Raw genomic sequence first — 23476 nt, 5'->3', positions numbered from 1 at the left:
GGAAAACGTTACTGCAGCCTGTCACACTGCTTTTACCTTAGCGATAGGTAGGGGCGGCCGCCAAACATCTTAGTCTGGGGGCCGCTTCAGGATGCGGGAGCCATGCCTACCATGTAACGCTGAAATTTGTTTGTGTTTAATAAAAGGCAGGACAGGTTGAGACAACGATTATCATTGGAACTTGGAACGATTTCAATGTAAAGAAATTTAAACATAGGTACTAATAAATCAAGATCTTACCAAGTAAAGTTTGACAATTGACCCCAGAGTGGTAGCAGTAGGTATTATTACTGAAGACGTTTTTCGTATGGTCGATTAGATTACACGGCCATTGGCACTTGTAAATAAATATTGTCGTTCAGAACGATCATCCGAATAGCAATAGACAGTGACTTGTAAAACAAACGCAGCGAGCTGTCAATTTAGAAAATGGAGATTCTGAAAGCTGACTGCGTGACGTCAGAATGCAGTTTGTATATTTTTATTAGGCAGAATAGGCACAACATAAACAAAATTGACACTTAATATTAAAAACAAACATACATTGACGATAATGGTAATCACAATGTTGTTTGGATTCGATGCAACTACACGTTTAATAATAACATAAATAAACAATGTCGCATACGATACGGTTAGTATGGAATCTGTACCACTAGCGATTACTGTATAATTTTTGTACTTATTACAGTTTATTAAACATAGCACAATACGTTAGCATTGCAATTTGAAACGTTTTGCATTCGTTTTAGGAATTTAAGCTTAGGTATACTGCATTTCATAATTATCAAAGCGTAATAAAATTATGAAGCTTAAATTTTTATAAGTTGAATTTCAAAACAAGCTTTTTTAAATTACTTATACTAAAGTTATAGTAACCTATCCGTTAGGATGGTAAACACATTTATAAATAAATTTCTATGCATTATTCCGTTATGCTAACTATGGTGTCAAATCATTAAACAAATAGTTTATGCAAAATTATGAAGTAGCATTTGGCTTCGGCTTTATCACGCAACTTTTCCTGCTGTTTCATTATGTTTTTTTTATTTTTAATTCCAGGTGGGTTGTCCTAGCTGGCTCATGGCGAGCTCGAGTTGTGAAAAGGGCCATCGGTGGCGTCGCATCAGCGAGTAGTGGAAGACGTGGACCTTCTCTTCAACTTCTGGCCTGGGGCCTTCCAGCTGTGCAGACTGTTGCGGTTCTTGTCATGCGGAACGTGGACGCAGATGAACTTACAGGTAATACTAAATGTTAAAATTTAAAATATTTTAAAATGTCATAAAAAAAATAATCATGGTCTTGATGCGTTTTCATTAGTTTTACATTTTTTTTTAAATATGTTTAAGTTCGTCGTGCGTTTTTCTTTTTCTGTCATGTCTGTGCGAGCGACTAAACTTTTACGGTACCTACCTATACCATTGGCGAGGGGTGGAGGTAGGCTGTTAACATTCTACATAAATATTGCATACTAAACTTTGTCAGTCATATTTTTTTGTTTTCTTCTATCTAAGAATATAATTTGCAAATGGTGCTGGTTAATTTTCAAAAGTCAATTAAACCCTGCCTAAACAAAATCATATTAGTATAGGTATGCAATGGACAATCCAACAAAATAGTGCACACTTTTTCATTTTCATTTCATTATTTATGTTTTCGTTGAATTAATGATGTGTTCGTTATATTTTTTAAATTAATTAAGCCCTTTCTAAACCAAACCATAATCGATAAAAATATTCTTGTATCTATGAAATATCTAAAATTATGTATGGTTGAATGGCATAGTTTTAGATATTTGATAGACAAGCGAATATTTTTTGACTATTATCTACTATGGCTTGGATTAGGCGGGGTTTAATTGAATTTTAAAAACTAACATACACTATCTATACATTGTAGTTTTAGTTTAATGAAAACAAATATGTTTGACTGACAATGTTTAGTATGCAATATTTAAGTTGGATCTTAACAGCCTACCTCCACCCTTCGCCACTGCGGTATACTGTATACTCCCTTGGTCAATGTTGCTGACCGTACGAACTATAATTTTGCCATAGTCAGTAGACATCGCTAATCCATCCATGTGGATGTTCTACTAATTATATGATTTGCGTTATCTCTAAATACCAGTTTCTTATCGAAATATCATGGTTTTACCTTTTATTCCAGTTGTAACAAGGAATCGTGTATCAGTATTGCATTTAACAATATGTATGCATACAATAATACGGAACGTTTGGCCCGCTTATCTATTTTTTTCATCTCACCGCCATGTTTGTCGTGACCGCCATTTCGTGTCTACCGTTCTTAAAATGGCTGCCATAGTCTCGGCATGTAGATAAATCTTCCAGAGTGAACACAGCGGTGTCTTTGTTACACTGAAAGGGAAGCCATCTCACATATTATTTGCATATAATAAATGCATTCGGGTTTACTTCGTTACCATATTGCGTCGCCCGCACGAAACAATATAATATCTAGCACATAAAGCATCATCAGTATCTCTCGATTAACTGCTGGGTGAAGGTTCTTCCTAGCTATATCTAGTCTTTTCGGTCGTTTATCTCTCGTTACCATGTAAAACTTTACCTGAACGATATTATAATTATTACTTGAGAGGTTCCACTATCCCAGAATCGACGCTTACAACATTCGGTATTTTGTGGAAGATGAAAAAATTATTACAGTGACAAATATTTGAATGCAGCAGTTTAATGAAGCAATCGCTCGCAAGTCCATCAAAATGGATCCTGAGATATTTCGACAAAGTTAAAACTTCTTTTATAAAATTCAGGAATTATTTCACTTTAAACAGGAGCACATGGATCAATTTAAATAAATAGTCGAAACATAAAGTATATTCAGGCTTTATTCATATTAGTAAATTAATGTTAGCAAATACCTCTTTATACTGCTGAAGGAACTGTCAAAATGGACATGATTCACATTTAATTTGATGTCTTATCAATACTAGTAATGTCATTTATGCGGAAAATTGAAGAGCTACGATTGTGATATTAACACACAATATAGAAATCTGTTTTATCTAGCCACTGAAACAAAAAAAATCGAATTTTATGAAAATTGAACTTGATCCATAATTATTGTGAGCCACCCAATTCTCGGTCTATATTATTAATTTATTTGCAGTTATCGCAAAATAGATCAATACAATTTATATGTGAAATACAATCGCCATAGACCTTAACTTTTAAGACAACTTTGGTTTATGACTTAAAAAATTAATAAGCAGTAAGGTAATGGTAGCATACTGAATCTGTACGTACGTCATCTTGTTTTACGTGTGAACGTTACACAATGCCTACGCATGTAAAATATTATTTTATAATACGGTGGTGCATCATAAAGTTGCATTGTATGACAAGTGTCAACAATATTTCTTATATATTATCATTATTATGATTTTATACATAACAATGTGTATATGTATCCATCCATTTTTTCTAACTTAATCTATTATTGTCTTCATGGTGTTATATTGTCGCTGTCACTTGATCAAATAGATCGTGTTGATTGTTCTCCTTCTAACTTTAAATAGATTCCAACGAATGCCACCTGAACCATGAAAAGAATAAAACAGAAAGTAGATTTTTCAAACAATTGAATACGAAAATCTTGTTTTCCAGTTGTTTAAATATTCCTAACATGTTGCCTTCTTTCAGAGGTAAAATTGAAACCAATTTTGTTCAAGGTATTCTTGCATAATGATTCTTCAGGTGAAATTAATGTAAATTAATCAATATTAAATTTGTTCTATGTTTACTAAAATAATTTGAATATCCTTTTCATTAAAAATATATTTACATGACCATGTTATACCAATTCAATGTTTACAGCTTTGTCAACAGAGTTTTTCTTACCAGATTTAGCATTTGTATTAGTCATTTAGGTTGCAATAAACAATCACATCTGGCACGTGATCGCAACTGGTTTTTTTTTTTATATAGAAACGCTAGATTTTTTGATTACGTAATGAACTCACACGTCATGCATTTAAATGTAAACTGAAAAAGTAGACGATTTTTATTAGATTTGAACTTTTTCCTAAAAAATATGTTCCCCACCTCTCAGACCTTGATAATTTTTGGAGGTAGGTGCAATAAAAATATTGTAGTTCATGTCTATTTTTTTGAAAATAAAATTCTAAAGCCGAATAATAAATAAAAAAAAACTCACATTTTGTCTAAGTGAAAATTTTAAAATTTTAAAGGAAAGGATTTTTCACTAGCAGTTCTTAAATAATATGTCATAATATTATTTGTCAGAGGCCTGTGTTTCCACGGATTATTCTTTCAGGAAACTTAACACTTTTTCCTGTCGAATTCTTTTCTCGCCCATCTCAAATATTTTTGTCGACGAAAGTTGGCAGCACTGTTTTTACGCACTAATCTTTGAACATATTAATTAATATTGTCTACTTTTTCCAACGAATTTCTTAAAGTAATAGCGCCTGTACACGTGCATGGATTTACTGGCAGCAATAGTGTGTATTTTAAACTATCGTGCCAATAACTGTTTACACGTAAAAGTGCTGAGTCTCTCCAATCTCATTCTTCAAGAGTAAGCGAGACGCGGTTTTGTCATTTCATGGTAATATTAAATTTGACAGGTAATAAAAATCGGTTAACCTCAAAATGAGTCGCGGTGTAGTTCGTTTTTTAGCCGGCAGGTTCGCCAGTATTGTTCTACTGCGCAGGCGCAGATCAAAAAAATCCCAACTGTCGCATCAAAATTCAGAAGCTTCCGTTTTTTTTATTCATGCATGCAATCTTGAAACTGTAGGATAATGCATGGTTACACGTACATTTTCTTGTTATTGCCGCGATAATACGTACTCACAGCGGTAAATCCATGCACGTGTAAACGGGGTATAAGCAAAGTAAACATACTTAAGTATATATGAAGTTTCACAGAACACGTTAGGTCATTATTGGAGGTCATGATTGAGAATTCTCGAGAAAACAAATATTCTTGATTTCGACAATAATTCTTGAATCTCCATACTTAAGTGCAAAAAAATCTAGAAATCACAAGCTCTACTCATATTTAAGTAATTTTAGACATTTTGTTTATCTGGCATAAAGATTTATCACGTGAGGTACAAAATTAATCAGTGTTATTTAATTAAACTAAACATCTTCCTAACGTTTGTTTGGCCTGCTACAAAAACAAATATTCTGCTCGAAATAACATGGGAATAACAACATACACGGTTGGTATTTATTACAGGATTTTGCATCACAGAACTTGTGCCTTGTTCGTCAATAGAAATTGTACACAAAATATGGCAACGATGTAATATCCGAATTAATTTTTGTAAATTAATGTGATTAATTTAATAGGTATGTTACAATATAATATTATTATCGTCATTATATCTTGTAAACAAAGAAATCTAAAACATATTTTTTCAGGTGACAGTAAAAACCGTATTTGTTTTAAATAAAAGTTCGAAATTCAAAAAAAAAAAACAATGAATAGACAATAAAATTACTCACTGCACAAAATGTCAATTATGACAATGATTCCTATTGGGTATACTTGGGTATTGATGGAAACGATTTAGGAGTTATTTGTGGATTGATTTTTGAATTGATTATTTAGACGTGTTATGTTATGTGTGTAAGAATCGTACACAGTACCCCGATCATGTCCGATCCTAATAAGATGAGTGTTGCAAGATGGGCCGACGATATTGAAAATGTAAAGATACTCAGGTGTTAAAGTACCTACCTACTAGGGAATCCAATCCCGGGATCCCGAGCTATTTTCGATACCTATGAATCCCGGGATTGATAAACATAATCCCGGGATTTCGGGATTGATTTTTTTTATCAATTTTTATGGAAAATATAACAGAGTAATTCCACCATGATATCATACGTTTTACGGCAGTTTCATATTTGGCTGACTAATTAGATTTATGAAGCGGAAAGGGCATAAGTACGCCATGATTATTTGCTTTACTATTTTAAATCTCGCTGATCTATTCATTATGTCTTTACTATCAGAAATAGCAATCTCATATTAAATTCACATTATTATTTATATTATAATATTATTTACTCCATTAAACTTGTGTATTTCCAAGATTTAACGTATACAATATTAACAATAAATGTCTTAAATAGTATAAATTATACTAGATTTATTTTTGACCGATTTTATCAATGTTATTTGTAAATATAAAATTTTTATATTAACAATGGAAAAAAATCCCAATCCCGGGACCAGTCCCGGGATCCCGGGATTGTCAAATTGTAATCCCGAAATCCCGGGATCAGAATTTTGGCTCGGGATTGGATTCCCTACTACCTACCATCAAAATAGATACTTGGTACCAGATGATATTAAATAATTAATTATTATTCATGGTGGAAATTTTGCCATAATCGTTGACATCTCGAATAATTAGCATTGGCTTACACTTATTAGTTGTAGTTATTAGTAGTTTTTTTTTTAATTAAAAAAAAATGCTATATTTTTCCACAATTTGTTCAGATAGTTAATATTTATAAAACGTGTATTTTTATATCAAAGTATTAAATTATTATGTACCTACACAAGATTTAAGAATGTTAAATCCTTAAATCTTCCTCAGAACGCTTTATGTTGGATTTACATTAAGCTCGGTTTAAGCATCTGCCTATAGCGTCATGGGTCCTAGGTTCGAATCCTGGGTCTGGCAAGTTCACATATTGTTTTTCAATTTGTGTATGAGTCAGAGTATAAGTGGCTGACATCCATTTCTCGTAAAAACTCATTAGATCGGACATGGTCAAACTACCTCACGGACTAGATCTGTCACTCGGACAGTGAAAAGATGTGAAGTTCGTGGTCTTTTTTAGTCTAACCTTTTTTCTAATAATAAAAAAAATATGTAACTTGAAATTCTTAAATAAAAACAATAGTAATTGATTAGTTCAGAGTATGTGATGCCATGGAACCAAATCCATCACGAAGTCTGCAGTTTTATAGTCGGTAAGCAGACATTAGGTAGGGACCTATATAAATTGGGGGAATGAAACGACCAATGCGTTTAGCGGTAAAAATGGCGGGTTATGTTATGAAAGAATTCACTTTCAAACCACATAAAAAGAGTTCAAATATTTTCTTAGTCGTAATAAATAACTATCTACTAATATATTATTCTGAGAAGCAGATATAAATTTGTATGGTTTTTTATGGTTCGTTACAGATTTTAGAAATGATGTTAATTAAATTACTTTATATATATAATAGTAAGTTGTGTATGCGCACCTACAATACAACGTCCGTACCAATTTTATATTTAATATCACACGGGGTCACCATTCACGTTCTTAAAAAAAATAAAAAAAACTTAACTTTATTTTTTTACTGGTCTTATCAATCTTAAATCTTTACCAATCGATATCTAATGATATCATCGTAGAAATGTAAAGAAAAACACAGGTGCCGCCGATGAAAAATTAATTTCCGACCATCTCCGATCCTAATAAGATCATATGGGCCCCCACAGAGTGGAGGTTTGTGTGAACAGATTTTTTTTTTAGGAGAAATGGGTGTCGTCAGCCACTTGCTGACGATTGCTAATAATTGAATAGAACTCCCTGATTTTTTTTATCATAATATTCATAATATTAAGTCGACACTGATTCCATGAGCAAATAAAAGTTCTCATCTATGCGATGACGCATTAACGGACCATTGGCCAAGAAAGTTTGAGAAACACTGTTTGAGATATTCTCTTGGAATAAGACTCAAAACTGGTTGTTAGAAAATTAGAATGATAATATATCTACTTATATATTTGAATAGCTGGTGATATTATCTTCTATAACAGGGGTCGCGAACCTATGGCACGCGAGATGATTTTGCATGGCACGAGTTTGAAGAGAGAGAAAAATACCCATAATAATAATAATAAATGACAGATCGCATTATATAAAAAATAGCAGGCAAATGCTCTTCAAGAATAAGCATTACTTTTAATGTAATTATATAATTGCATAGGTCGGTCCTTAGACTTTATGCGTCACATGTAATATTATCACACTAACCTCATCCGGCGGCGGAGGCTGCCGCGCCGTGAACCTCTAATTTTGATCGATTTACGATGCTTGAGACCACTGTAGCGAGAAAATTCCTTATCTGGTCGGAGCAATTCTGGTGTCAATTTTTGCGTGAAGAACTAAAATAATTAATTCTTCTCTAAAACATTCATCTCTTCACACCAAAAATGACTGCACCGAATAATAAAGAAAAAATTGGTGAAGCTCTAGTATGTTGTAGTAATTCTGGTAGACAAGTTTCAAAATTGGTGGACCGAAATGTATGGCGTAATTGAATAAAGTGATGAAGCTATAATATTGTGTCCTATGTTCTGTGAGTGGTATCTAGAACATCATAGTTTTTTCATGACCTTTTGATTGCTCGGCACGTCAGTTCGTATTTGGGAAATTTTGGCACGCGTAGGTACGTAAAAAGGTTCTCCAACCCTGCCCTATATTATTTAGTATGTACAAATTCCAATATCTCTCTCGTCGCATACAAAGATATGATTGTGAAGTTATTTCAAACGGGAGCCGCTCCGGTTTAATAGGCGCTTTTGGTGTTCACCATTTATGACTAAACAGTGGCTGCTTCATACAAATAATTCCTCCGATTGTTACACATTTCCTTATCTGATGAATGTGATGATAGCCTGGTAGCTGGGATGGCTACTATCTGAACAGCTGTGGAAATGTTTGCAAACAAAACTGAGCCGAATATAAAAACTGAAATGAATCGCACAGTTTCTAAGTAAAAAAAATCATAATCTGTATTTTATAATAAATTAATAATATGTTAAATAAATATTTTTTGTGCGTCCCGCGATAATTTTGTTGTCTGTACGGACGGATGCATAAGTTTATCAAAAAAAGCTGTTTCCTACCACCATTAAATAAAATTAACGCATAACATTATGTTACCTACACTATGACATGAAATAATATCCAGTCATGCATTTAACCACTTTGTTTTACCACAGTCATTGAGACAACTCGGTGGATATACGGGTCAAAAATATGCCAGACAGGGTAAGAAATTAAGATAAGTAGGTATTTAATTAATTAATTGGCAGCAAATTGTTTTCTTAAAATTTAAAAAAGTCCATTTTCCCATTTGTCGAAATGTAAAACTTTGTTTAAAGGACAGTTAATTTTTTCACCGCGATAATATATGTCCATAATACCTTACTGTCCTTACTCAGTGTAATAAATTAATACATAATAATATTATGTAAGTCATACAATTAGAAACTATTATTTATTGCAGTAGATAAGTACGTAATTTCAGTGGATTTTAACGTGTGACCTGCTAGCAATTCCAAATACCGAAAAAAATGAGAATTTTTTAAATTCAATTTAAGTACCTACACACGTATAAAATATGCGACAAAAAGTACATTTGATTTGTAGTTTTTTATGAACCCAATCACTATGTTATCAATGCCGATAGAGATTGAATAGTGTATTTTATCGTAAATATAATAACTAATTGCTTGCATTCCTACCAATAGATTTGGCACCGCGAACTGGCCTCCGCCGATTGGCCTCCGGTAATTGACCGCCGGTACAATCGGACGCCTGGCCAATTGGACGCCGACCCAATTCGACGCCGACCCAATTGGCCTCCGGGAGGATTGGACGCCGCATAGTTGAATTAAATGCGCAAAGGAATAGACGTACGTTACGATTTGTTGGAGTAAATAAGCAAGTCAGTTTAATATGATTCTATCTTCTCAGTAGTTGTACCTTATACATTTCGCGCTTGACACATTTTTAATATAGATTGAGAATAATTATTATGCCTTATGATGTTTATTAAAAGAAAATAATTCTTCCCTCGTTGAAACCTCGGACGAAATCCCGAAGGCCGAAATCCCGAATGCTGAAATCCCGAAAGCCGAAATCCCTAATACTGAAATCCCGAACGCTGAAATCCCGAAAAATAAAAAAAATACAAACATCAATAATTTCGCAATTTTTGCAAAAGACACAAAAACCCATTTTTTGTGGAAATATAAAAAAAATGTAAAATACAAACATCAATAATTGCGCAATCGTGAGCGCAATTTTTGTAAAAGAGACAAATCCCATTTTTGCGGAAAATGGGTTTTTCCGATTGCGCAATTTTTTCAGGAGAAACCATTTTGTAGAAAGAATGGATTTTGTGTCTCTTGCAAAAATTGCGCAATTCACGACTGCGCAATTATTTGTGTTTGTATTTTACATTTTTTTATATTTCCACAAAAATGGGTTTTTGTGTCTCTTGCAAAAATTGCGAAATTATTGATGTTTGTATTTTTTTTAGTTTTCGGGATTCCGGCCATTCGGGATTTCAGCGTTCGGGATTTCAGTATTAGGGATTTCGGCTTTCGGGATTTCAGCATTCGGGATTTCGGCCTTCGGGATTTCGTCCGAGGTTTCAACGAGGGAAGAATTATTTTCTTTTAATAAACATCATAAGGCATAATAATTATTCTCAATCTATATTAAAAATGTGTCAAGCGCGAAATGTATAAGGTACAACTACTGAGAAGATAGAAGCATATTAAGCTGACTTGTTTATTTACTCCAACAAATCGCAACGTACGTCTATTCCTTTGCGCATTTAATTCAACTGTGCGGCGTCCAATCCTCCCGGAGGCCAATTAGGTCGGCGTCGAATTGGGTCGGCGCCCAATTGGGCCGGCGTCCGATTGTACCGGCGGCCAATTACCGGAGGCCAATCGGCGGAGGCCAGTTCGCGGTGCCAAATCGTCCTAGACCCATTATTAATTATTGTCCCATCACGAAAATATTGATATGGAACCATGATTTGTTTAGATTTAGTACAGCGAAAACTATTATCTCACACGATACGTAATTAATCCTACATTCTCACAATACGGTAGATGACAGGCCTAATTTAAATTTTAAAAAATTCAACCACTTTTTTGACATATGAAGCACCTAGTTTCAAAAGCCCCTAAAACGTTTTAGGTAATTCTGAGAAAAATGAGAAAAAATCGTATCTATAAAATCTGTGAGCTTTATGTATTTTTTTTTCATTCATTACATTCTAAAAAGTATTTTGGGTTTTCCATTTTAGGGGTATTTGAAAAGCACACCCAACCATTTTAGCGGGTTTTGACATTTACCCTAATTTTTGATCATACGTATTGACGTTTTTTTGCGTTTTTTAAAGTTCAATCTTTGGCCATCATATAGGTCATAAAAATATCCATCTAAATACATATTATCTAACTCAAAAATTTTCAAATACCGTTATAGGGGCTTTTGAAACTAGGCACTTCAATTTTAAAGTATTTTCTGTTCACTTATTAGTAAAACCTTCGATGCCTAATAATAACTATATGCCATCAAAATTAAAATAATCTTATTTCTTTCATTGCTCATTTTAATAAGATCTGTTATACGTTATAGTAGTTATCTAATAGTGATCACATCGGAGCAAAGCATTACAAAGATTCGACATTATCAAAATCGAGTTATTTTCGTGTTTATGGAGCAGTTTTGTTTCTTCTGTAAATTTACAATTTTGTCATATCGGACGTTCGACGACGATATTTTACAACGTTTTTATTAGCTCGTATTCTTGTTTGTCCGGTGGCTGTTTGTCCAGTACAAATCTTGCAATCGATTTTTAACTAACTTCCCGACTAGCTAGACATTTGAAACTTTTAGAATATATCAGAACACGATGCCAATGCATTCTTTTAATACTTTTAGCCATCTTTAAGCAGAATTGAATTCATTTTCAGTTAATTCTGTTTTGTATGAAAAGTTATTTCAGAAAAATCCGTAAAAAGTAAAAGACTATTATTGGTTGCTAAGGGGGTGGTCCTAGCAACTAAATTATTAATATATACGTGCGTTACTATGGAAATCAAAATGAAATGTCAAAATGACATTTCAGTATTCCATATTTGTTTGTTTTTATTTACTTCATATCATGTACCTACAAGTTTGAGCATATTGAACATAAAAATTCAACAGAAAGTTTAAAAACGTTGTACCTATATAACAAGTTCTTTTTATCTTGTAATTATTTATTGCGTTAATCATCATCATCAGCCGGGGTCAATCCACTGCTGGATGAAGGCCTCCCCAAGCTTTCTCCAACTCTCTCGGTCCTGTGTCGTTCGCTGCCACGTATTTCCGTCGAACTTTACCAGTTCGTCAATCCAGCGGCTTTTAGGGCGACCCTGTGGCCGTTTCGTACCCCTTGGGTACCATTGGATGACGGCATTTGTCCAGCGGCCGTCCTTTCGGCGAGCAATGTGCCCCGCCCATCTCCATTTCAGCTGTTTGGCATCGTCTATTACATCACGTACTCTTGTCTGCTTCCTAACCCATTCGTTTCTCTTACGGTCCTTTCGCGTGATGCCCAACATGCACCTCTCCATGCCTCGCTGTGTGACTCTTAACTTTTGGACATCTCTCGTGTTGAGGGTCCACGTCTCGCAGCCATACGTGAGCACGGGTAGCACACATTGGTTGAACACCCTACGCTTAAGACATAATGGTAGGTCACTCTTGAAGATACTATTTAGACGTCCGAAAGCACTCCATCCCAGCTTTGTTCTTCGAGCAATTTCATCGTGCATGCTTCCGTCTATGGACACCTGCTGTCCGAGATAGATGTAGCTGCTGACTTGCTCGAGTTGGGTGCCAGAAATACAGATAATCGCAGGGTCCGAAAAACAGTTCCTCATCACTTTTGTCTTTGAGACATTTATCTTTAGACCGACCGTTGTTGTGTTAATAGCGTGCTCTATTCCTCTCAATTTAAGTAAAATAATAACTTGCATGGCTCTTTAATTTTGACTGCCCCACGTCATTAGGCACAACTTTTCACGTGATGTTTTCACCAGGCAATCAGACATCGTGTATTCTTTAATTTCTTTCGCATGCTCAGAATATTCCGACATTTTAATGGTCCAATTGCGGAGTGTATAAAGTCGACTTGCTCGTTAATTAAACGGACACGAATGCAGCCTTATATAATCCGAGTAATTCGTCAAGTCGATAACAACTGGAAACATTTTCAACGCTGCGGTGGTTGTAATAATCATCCATCATTATTGTCAATGGCGAGCAAGATACCGGTTTTGAAATGTTCATGTTTTACTTTATTTTGTATGATCGGGTGTAAGGTTTCAGAGAAGGAAAAGCAAGTCGCTTTGCCATTATGTCTTGTTGTTTATTTGATTTAAACGGTGTGGACGTGCTTAATCAGTGCTGGTCAACCGGTTTTGTGGGATATTTGGTTTCGCGACTTGTAATGTTTTTTTTTTATTATACGGCTATTCGATTTGAATAACCTCTTATCGCCTCATTGTACCGTGAAGCGACTCCTTTTAAGTCTACAGTACCATCTTAGTAGTTTGATTATCTCAAATAAATCAATTTCAATTCAAGAAATTTGAATACATTACTAGTAACATCCACATTAAATCTGTTTATATAAATACACATTGTTGGAAAATATGCGTTAATTTGTGAAACTAAAAGAAAATTTGGTTACATTTAAATAATATACGTCGGTAATCCAGAATTTTTATATCAGTCGGAAAAAATGATTAAAAAATAGTGATTCGCGGTTAACTCTGTGGGTCTATTAATTCTATACACAAGGCGACTATCGACAGTAGTTAAGTAAATCGAGCTTCAATATTGGGACCATACCTAAAATAAATTTTGATATACTTAAATAAAAAGGATTTCAAGTTATATACATTTATATTTTTATAAAAATCGATGTTTTTTAAAATAAATATAAAAAATATTAAAACGATGAATTAGTCAAAAATCTAAACGACGAAAAATTGAAAACTTAATAAACTAAATTTTAATAATAAATATGACCATAAAATATAATGTAATAATAAAATGTGACCCTGCAACGAATTCACATTTTATTACATTTTTTTACAATTGTAAGTTTATCTTTAAATTAAAAAAAAAATAATCTTTTTAATGTTTTCAGATACATATTTATTAAGTAATTAATACAGTTGAAATTGTAAATTATCAAAAAAAAAATCTAAAAATTGCAAGCTTTGTATTTTCCGCTAGGTTCTCTGCTGGCATGCCTCCCCCTTAACTTATTGTGATAATCAACCGCACAATACATAACTATGATAAACTACCGTCGATAGCTACATTGTGAATAGAATAGACCCACTGAAATGGTTAACAATATTCAATAAAAAAAGCCAAGTCTTCGTCACCTACAATTCCACAGTACTTCAGTTCCCAAAACAGTATTAAATTGTATCTATACAAGTTCTAGAGTAGCTACATAACGTTGTAATTCACCATCATCACAATACTCGTGTTGAAACAGCCCGGGGTAGGCTTTGGCCTCCTTCATTCCAACATGGCGGTCACCTGCCTATCGTAGGCCTCGCCATACAACTGCAGAAATTTGGGTGTCCTCTGACTCTTCCGACCATTTAAAATTTATTAGCAAGATCAAGTAAGTTACAAACAAAAAATCTTGGAGTGATCCGTGACGTCGGCTAGTAATTATAGTAATACCTACTTTGATTTAAAATACAAAAGCCGATTGCCAATAGTAGCTCAATTTGGAAAGCACTTCAGTGAGTAAAGCCAATAATTAAAATTTGTCGTAATTAAATATTACTCCTTTAGCATAATGGACTATGTGCATGGGCGCGATACTAGACGGTGTCTTAATTTTTTTCAAAAATATTTTTTCTATTGTTTATAATATATTTTCTCAGAAGTGTTTTCAAAATTATGGAAGTACTTATATAAGTATAAGAATATAAGTATGTTCATCAAGTAAATATATACCTATTTACCGTATATTATTATTAAGAAATATTATAATAAGTAATGACAATAAACTAACGTCTAACTCACTCGACGCAAGTGGAATATACCGTTATCCGAAGGAATTTGGCTGAACACTGGTATTCCCTTCTTGTATGGTATATTTAGTTTCATGTTTGTATAAACTAAGGATTTCTTAAAATTCTTAAATATCCGCCAGGGTTCGGACCAATACCTACTCTCCCATTTTTAATTAATTGTCATGAGCGTTGTAAATAACAGGACGATATGTATCTTATAGCTTATCGTTATAAAGGTTGTCAACAACATTTTTTTCTCAGCACCCACGAAATGTTGGCATGTTTCTCAAAATAAAAAATATCGAATTACCAACAGGCGGCTTAATTGGCCACCCGATACTCTGGCTGCGAAACGCTCACCGCATTTTTTCACCTGACAGGAATTAATTTGTTTTGTTTCTTAATTGGATTTTCATTGGGTCGAAATGGATTGCACGATTAAGTGTCCGCATAGTATGGTGCATCGGATCTCAGGTTCGAATCGCAACTCAGTAAGTCAATTTATATTTGATTCGTTCATAATAGTAATTGTTATTAGTTATTACAGAGATCAATTTTTAATTATCATTCGACAAAAGCTACTCGCTTTCTAAACGGATAGTACCTTAGTCAGTGTTTTCCAAACTTAGGTACAACATGCTAGTACCCGTTTAGCGATTATATACCTACATTGATTTATCTAGGTTCCCCATAGTTGGCGTCGAATCATGAGCCTTTTTCTCTTCTGAGCAACCACTATCAAAATTACCCTGTTAAAATCGATATAAGAGTTTTTTTCTCATTTAATAGCATCCATGCGTATTATAATTTTAGGTATATAGGTATGTACCTACCTACTTACTTATTTTTCCAATTTTCAAAATTCCACGTCCGAAAAAATATATTACCGAAGGCAACATTATTACAGTATTTTGGTGTACTTTCTAAAATTATAAAATAATTATTTTTATAGTAGGATTGGCAACACTGCACACATTACTCTTCAAATTTTAACTACTTGCCAGAATCAGGGTTATACCTACATAGGGATTGCTGCAACACCGGTATTTCAAAACCGGTATCCCAGTATTGGTCGATAATGAAATACCGGTTTTAAAAATTAGGCAATGCCGATATATTCGGTATTGAAAGTGGAAACAAAATGTATTAATTAACATAAAATGCTTAATAGGATTGTAATTTTTTTTGTCGGAATACGCGATGTCTTGTTTACCTCCGTGGCCCTTTATCGTCCTTGGTGACCGGCAATGACACATTCTATGAAATATTAATATTTTAATGAGATTTACATAATATTTATATACTTAATATATTATATTGGTAGATACTTCTGTTTTTTTTTTCAATTGTCTACTCTACGAATACCGGCATTCAATAGGACATACTATTACCTACCTAATTACTGGTATTGGTATTTTCATTCCGTATTGCAATCCATAATACACACTGTTACACTCCTAAATGGTCCCGATTTGGGGAGGTCTCTGTGGATCTGGAAACCCCGAATCAGTATCATGCCGACAAATAGTAAGGTATGATTGCGAAAATAAATAAATAATAAAACTGGCAATCTTGTTATATGTAACTTAACAAGAATGGCAACACACCATTTTGCGCATTGCTTTCTGCGCCGGATTTTGGCGCGCATGCGCAGAAGAATGAAGAAGGATTTTGGCAGTGAAATTATAAACACGTGTATTTCGATCTCCGCAAAAGATTGAAATTATATAAAATGTAGCCCCAAATATTCACGTAATAAACCTCGTCGTTTCCGACCACAATTCCGGTGTGTTATTTGTTCACCTCCAAGTCCCGAATCCAGACGAAAAACCTAAAAAAATTAAAGTGATAGCGTCCTTTCACTTTCGTAAATGGAGGGAGATGACAATACGTACCACAGTCTGGGAAACCTACCGTACCTATGTGAATAGCAATATGTACATACTATTGTCCTTCTAATATTGTAGTGTGTAATTGCCAATCGTATGTACTATGTATGCTATCTTTTGAAACTAGAAATAAACTGGTTATCAATTATTAACACCTGAAATTAATTGTAATCGTAATGTAAACAAAGCGACGGACTTCAAACTAGAACGCGAGTCGTCATTTTGTTTTTGGGGCTGCCAATAGAAGAAGAAAATAATGAACGTGTTGATGTTACACACTGCAAGTACCATCGTTTGATTGGAAAATTTAACTGCCTCCAAAATTCCTAATAGGTACCGATTACCGAATGTGTATACATCAGACTATGGTGAGCTTCCTGCTCAAGCCATGGAGGATCCTAAGAATCGATAATTTTGAACACATTGCACTACCCGCTATTTTTATTTTTTCAAATGGGACGAACCGTTCTACGACCATGCCGATGGCATGGTACATTTATTGCATTTTCAATCAATCTCTGATTCGGTCTTGGTTATAAGAAGAATTTTTGGTGGATTGTAAGAAAAAAAAATTAAAACCTCAATAAAAAAAAATTGACCACTAATATCGCCTGGCAACATCGACCTTATATATCTTTGTGACCCCAAAAACCTATTCCAATTGTCAGAATCCGTTCCGCATATTATGTATACGAAAAGTCTATGGGATCCTGCACTACTGCATGTATGAGACACTTTGGAAATTGACACTCGATCAAAATCGATAAAATTCTCAGTGTGCCTAATGTTTTCATTTTTAGTTAGGTCATTCTACTAAAATTCAGCCTGAAATATAAACGTGAAAAGTGTATCTACAAGTATTTTTGATTGATACAGGATCGGTACGATCGTAGATATTTCTTTAAAATATGTCAAATTGTCTCTAGCATAAGACCTAAATTTGCTTAACGTCATTTTTTAATAGATTTCGTGAGTATCCATATACAATAATTTTGTACTGGACCTACTAAAACACGTTAGGCGAAGTTAGGGAATCGTGCCGTAACTTCGTCTATATAAAAAAATAGTGATTTATTGTATTATCTTGTATGAAAAGGGTGTTACTTCAATATAGATAAAAATAAACACTATCATTGTGCATTACAAAAGGTATTGGTGGATATTTTGGTGGCAAAACGACTTTCTGTTAAAAAACCGGGCGAAGTTAGGGGGTTTGACGGTACGTTGGATACTTTCTTTGTCTTAGGAGCCTCTAAAAAGTATTGTAAATGGTACCTACATGGTACCAGTAGTCAGTATTGATACTTTGTGATATATTTTCTTTTGACATCCGTGGTTGTAAATAGGTAGATACTATAATACGACTTATCATTCGTTTACATTTTATATAGGCAGCTAAAATACATGCGCCATGTTTATAACCTGGTAGGTACAGCATTCGCGTCTGAGCCTCGCAGATCGCATGCTATGCAAATTCGCAGCCCGGTTCCACCTCAGCCAGACCATAAAATAGCTCGCTAAGTAGACAAACAACACAAAACGACTGCAACGAGTCTGACTCTCGCGGACTTGCCTTAGCATTGTTCCACAGGGTCAGAGTCGGGAATGGCGCTCGATAACTATCGCGTGGCATGATTTCAACCAGTGATTCGTGACCATCGGTTTGTTAAAATGCTCGCTGTGCCGCAGCGCGAAACTGTGGATTTAGATCGTAGTAAACTTCTACTGCGAATGCAATATGATAAACAGTTTGTAGAAAATGATGTTTTATATTGGTAAAAAATGGTCAAATTGTGTACCTTAATATTTAATGTGAACAAATGTGTAACAGAAAATCTTCATTTACTGCGAACAGGTTACCACAGTTATTATAACTAGTACTACCATCGGAACTCACCATTTAGTGCCGCGGCCTGACTATATACGGTGATGGTTTGTTCTTACGAACATGACACTAGTCAAGATTCTCATGAAATCGATTTTGATGCCTATAAAATGATAATTCAAACATACTTAATCCACATTATTGTTATCATATTATCGTCAGATGTAAATTTATTCTTAGTGGAAAGTCAATGTATGGATATATATTTATACAACATATTATAATATATGGTACTGAATGGCCCCGCGATGGCCGAGCGGTAAAGTGTCGGCTTATAATGTTGTGGACCCCGGATTCGAATTGTTCAACTAATTCAAACAAATGTGAAATGAAAAATTCATTACCTATCTATATCAATGAATTTTGTAATACCTCCAAACTAATGTTAAATATCGTGTTCAGAATCACTTCACGTGCATAATAATCGATGACAGTGAAAAGGTTTTGTATCGCTGATTTTAAGAGGAGGCCGTGAAACGGTGTGAGATATTTTCGCAAAAAGAAAAACTATTCTCTCCAGTCACGACTTTGCAGATACATTATTTTGTGATTTATCCGTTAGTATCGGGAAATATTTTCAAAAAAAGAACGCAGGGTTTATCTTAATTGACAGGAAGCTTATTTGTCCGTTTTATATTTTTTAGCCTTCAGAACACAATATCGACTGCTTAATCTGCAAAACAGCTAACTGCATGAATGAAATTGGATTTTGATGGCAATTTATTATAAAGTACTAGCTGACCCGGCAAACGTTGTTCTGCCATATAAATTATTTCTAGTGAATATTTTGGTTGTTAAATAAAAAATAACGAATGTATCGTAAGTGTGTGGGGATGGGATCTGTGACAGAAAAATTAATAGAGCGCTGTAGACGATGACCGCCGATAAAAACAAAAAAAACATCAACCATTCATTTTCTCAATTCAAAATGAGTAATGATGTTCATAATGAATGAATTACCTGTGACAGGATCTCGTTGTTTAATGTTTATGCAATATCCGTCTTGTCCCTTCCAGAAAATTAGCAGATATTGGAGAGCGTCGTATGAACGGTGTGTGTCAGCGATGAACTCCAGATTATTGTTTCTTCTTCGAATCACGATTTCTCGCGTCGATGTGCGGTCGCCAACCATGATTCCAGCAATGTCGTCAACAACAGGCACATTGAATCGACGCACGTGCTCTCCAGCTGGTGTTTTATCAGTATTGATGACAATAGCGTGATTGTCACTTTGCAATTCGTGCATGTGTGCTTTGAAGAATTTCAATAATTCATTGTGCTCATTCAACAGGGCGTCCAGTTCGCCGACGATGCGCCTGGCATTAGGCGAATTGAGGCTATTGTAGCCGCAACGTGCATCCACATGATTGATGTCCTCACCGCCCATGAAGTAGATTTGTAAAAAATTATGTGGTTCGTTTGGCATTGGCAGCAATGAGCCTACTTTGTGGTATACTTGGCCTTTGATTTTGAACGTAGAATGGAATTGTTGACCATTTGCCGCAGTATTGTGAACTATTTCTGTTGCTCCGAACGAAGTCATTTGGAAGCATGAATTGAATGTGCGAATGGACTTCAGGGACAGGTTTGAATCTGGAACCGTGCCGATGAGCAAGCCGTTCAATGGTTTTGGTGGTATCTCAATTTCTGGTAGTTGCACTTTTCCTGATGCGCAACACATCCCGGCTGACTCATGTTTGAATTTGAGCGCATGACAATGGGGACATTCTTTGTCCATAGCACCAATCAGCACTTTCGGATGAGCGGAATATTCAATATCTGGCTCGTACTCGAATGCGAGACGAAGGAACGAAGCGGATGTAAATGTTCGATGTACTTGTTGGCGTTGTCGGTCATTTGCTCTGCGTGTGTTAACTACGAACCGGCGCGCTTGGCTCCGTTCCAATTGTCGTTGTTGATTTCGTTCAGCTCGTACCTCTTGTGATTGAGATGCTCGCAATTGCGACATGCTTACACGCACATTTTTGTTATCTTGTTGGATTTGTTCGTCTGTTCTTTCTGCTCTACTATTTCGCATGTTTGTTGCTTTATTCGTTCGACGGCCCAAATAGCCCCCCTTGCGTCTTGCTGGCATTGTGACTTTGATACACGCACATAAAAATAGATAAATTAAAATAAATCGTACAAAATTTTGCACGCACTGCGTTGTGATATGCCGAATGAAATGTCAAAATGACGCGACGCTTCTCTTGAATTCTTCTCGGACGTAGCGCCATCTGTCATTCAACAACATAAATAATTTCGTTCTGTTTGAAATACGAACGACGGTTAAATTTGTTCATACAAAAATAATAAAATCGCGATTAAAAAATGGGAGGGTGGGGGTAGGAGAGTGAAAATTTGGGGTTATAGGTATTTTTTATGCCAAATAATAAAAAAATACAAAAAAAAATTGTCAAAAAAATAAAAGAATATTTTTCTGGATAGAGATACCCTAATCACATAGCGATATGAAATATACTTGTTGACCTATTCTCATACCTAACAAATATACATAAAATAATTCATAAAAATCGGTCGAGTCATTTCGGAGGAGTTCGACCACAAACATCGTGACACGAGATTTTTATATATATAGAGATGTTTTATACGCGCACACAAAATTTCAAACACCTAAACCTATAAATAAATGCGTTATCGTTCTTCACACAAAACAGCCAACTGCAGGTGCCAAATTTCCAATATCGTAAATGGAACAACTCCACTCTTTATAAAAATTGTCTTCATATATAAAAGGAAAGCTTAAATAATGGATGAATTCGTAGAGGCTTATTTGTAAAAAAAAAAACGTTGAAAAGTGTATTTTTAGAATTGTAAAATACCGTTCGATAGTTAATTAAAATTATTAAGTTTTTTCTCCTTCCTGAACAATTTTCCCAAATGGAGGTTTGCCGGTTTGCGGATTAAGCAGTCGAAATAGACATTTTCTTCAGAGAGCCATTGTCTGAACTCATTGGGTCCTTATTACACATCAGTGTTTTTCATCCCTTTTCAGTTAGCGATACACTTTAATACTATTTAGGACCTATATGTATTTCATATTGCAGCTTATTTGTAAAAAATAAATCCAAGTGTATTTTTGGAATTGTTAAATTCGCTCGATGGTTCAATTATTATGTTTTTTCTCCTTCTTGAAGAATTTGCCCAAATGTAGTTAGCCGGTTTGCAGATTAAACAGTCGATATGTACTTAATTGAAAATAATAAGATATTTGAATTAGTACACGACAACACTATGACTTGATGTTGTCGTTTTTTACACATTGCTACATACCAAAACAGATTTCTTACTTCAATTCAGACATTGTAATGTAAACATTTTTCATGAATATGGAATTTGAATGTTTCCTGTTTTTAAAATGTCGATGCTTTTCACAACTGTTGCAGTGTTTAGCCGATTTGGCATAGGTTAATTATTTATTTTCTGTTTAATTCAACGCATCTGGATTTCGTCTTTCATTGAGTTTTCTTTGACCTATATCGAAATTATATTGAGCTGTAGCCGTCATCGTTTCCTGTGAAAACAAATACCTACAATTAAGTGGATACTTAGCACTTTGCTATCAATTTAGATTGTATAAGTAGTACCTACCTATTATTGTATTAATTGTAGTACTTAAACTAAAATCAAGTCTAATCTGTCTTATTCAAACCGTAGTAGATAATAGTAAAAAAATATTCGTTTATCTATAAAATATCTAAATATTGCCATTAAACTATACATAATTTTTGATATTTTATAGGGTTACCTACATATAAATTCTGTGACCTTTCTTATCGGAAAGAAATGTCCGTATACTATACGGGCTCTAATTTTATTGCATTAAATATGAACATTAATTCAATTTTCATAGTTGATTTTGGCAAAAATGTATGAATTCAAGAATGAAAACCAAACTTAACAAATAATCCAGTATATTGGCTATTTTCAAAATTTGTTTGCTGCTGGCTTCCTGTAAAGTGTAAACCGACAAGAACTACCTAACCTAACCTAACCTAACCAATACCGTCTGTAAATTGTATTCTTAATTAAACGAAAACAAGTAAGTATGAATGAAAAAGTGTGCGCTATCTTTGTAGGATCGCCCATAACAAACCTAAATATGTATAGCTTGGTTTAAGGACGGTTTAATTGAATTTTTTAAACTAACCAGCACCATCTGTAAATTTTATTCTTAGTTTAATGGAAACAAATAAGTATGACTGACAAAGATTAGTGTGCACTATTTATGTAGAATCTTAACAGCCTACCTCCACCCCTCGACACTAGTATATTGTAGTCAACGAATAAAAAAAGAAAGGAAGGAACATATAGGTATATTCATTCATAGCAGTATAAAAACGGGCAACCAAATTCGCCATTTTGGAAAGCGACGATTTTGCGTAAACAAATATCACGTGGTCTGTACGTTTGCGTAAACTTCGTATGTGTTTGTAATTTTATGTTTGTGTATCACGCAATGTCGGCCATATTTGCCGGCCTTTCTGATTGCCGTGATTTGTAGATAATTATGCTCATTCCTTCTTTTTTTTATTCGTAAATTGTAGTGTATTTTTACACTACAAGTATACTCCAAAATGACAGCGGTATAATAAGCTAAAACCATTTTATTTTGTAAAAATTCAATCATAATTATTGTGGTCAAGTCCTGTACAGGGACCACCATGTCTTGTGATTGCCTTGCCAGTCTTCGGTGCGATGAATAAATATTATAGAAATAATTTCCCACCGCGATTTTGAAAGTTCATG

The 23476-nt window shown here is 34.4% G+C and overlaps 1 protein-coding gene across 1 annotated transcript in view; it reads left to right on the top strand.

The window, feature by feature from the left end:
- Window positions 1-23476, top strand: part of fz4 (frizzled 4) — a 174668-nt gene that overhangs the window by 126590 nt on the left and 24602 nt on the right. Inside the window, exon 2 of the mRNA XM_085952325.1 lies at window positions 1063-1241. Coding sequence (XP_085808451.1) covers window positions 1063-1241 — 179 coding nt within the window. The remainder of the gene's footprint in view (window positions 1-1062; window positions 1242-23476) is intronic.

The sequence above is a fragment of the Rhyacophila brunnea genome, unplaced genomic scaffold (assembly GCF_057557595.1).
Source record: "Rhyacophila brunnea isolate RB1 unplaced genomic scaffold, BYU_Rbru_1.0 scaffold_3, whole genome shotgun sequence".
Lineage (NCBI taxonomy): Eukaryota > Metazoa > Arthropoda > Insecta > Trichoptera > Rhyacophilidae > Rhyacophila > Rhyacophila brunnea.
Note: the sequence above shows the minus strand (reverse complement) of the source record. Positions and strands in the feature narration are given on the sequence as shown.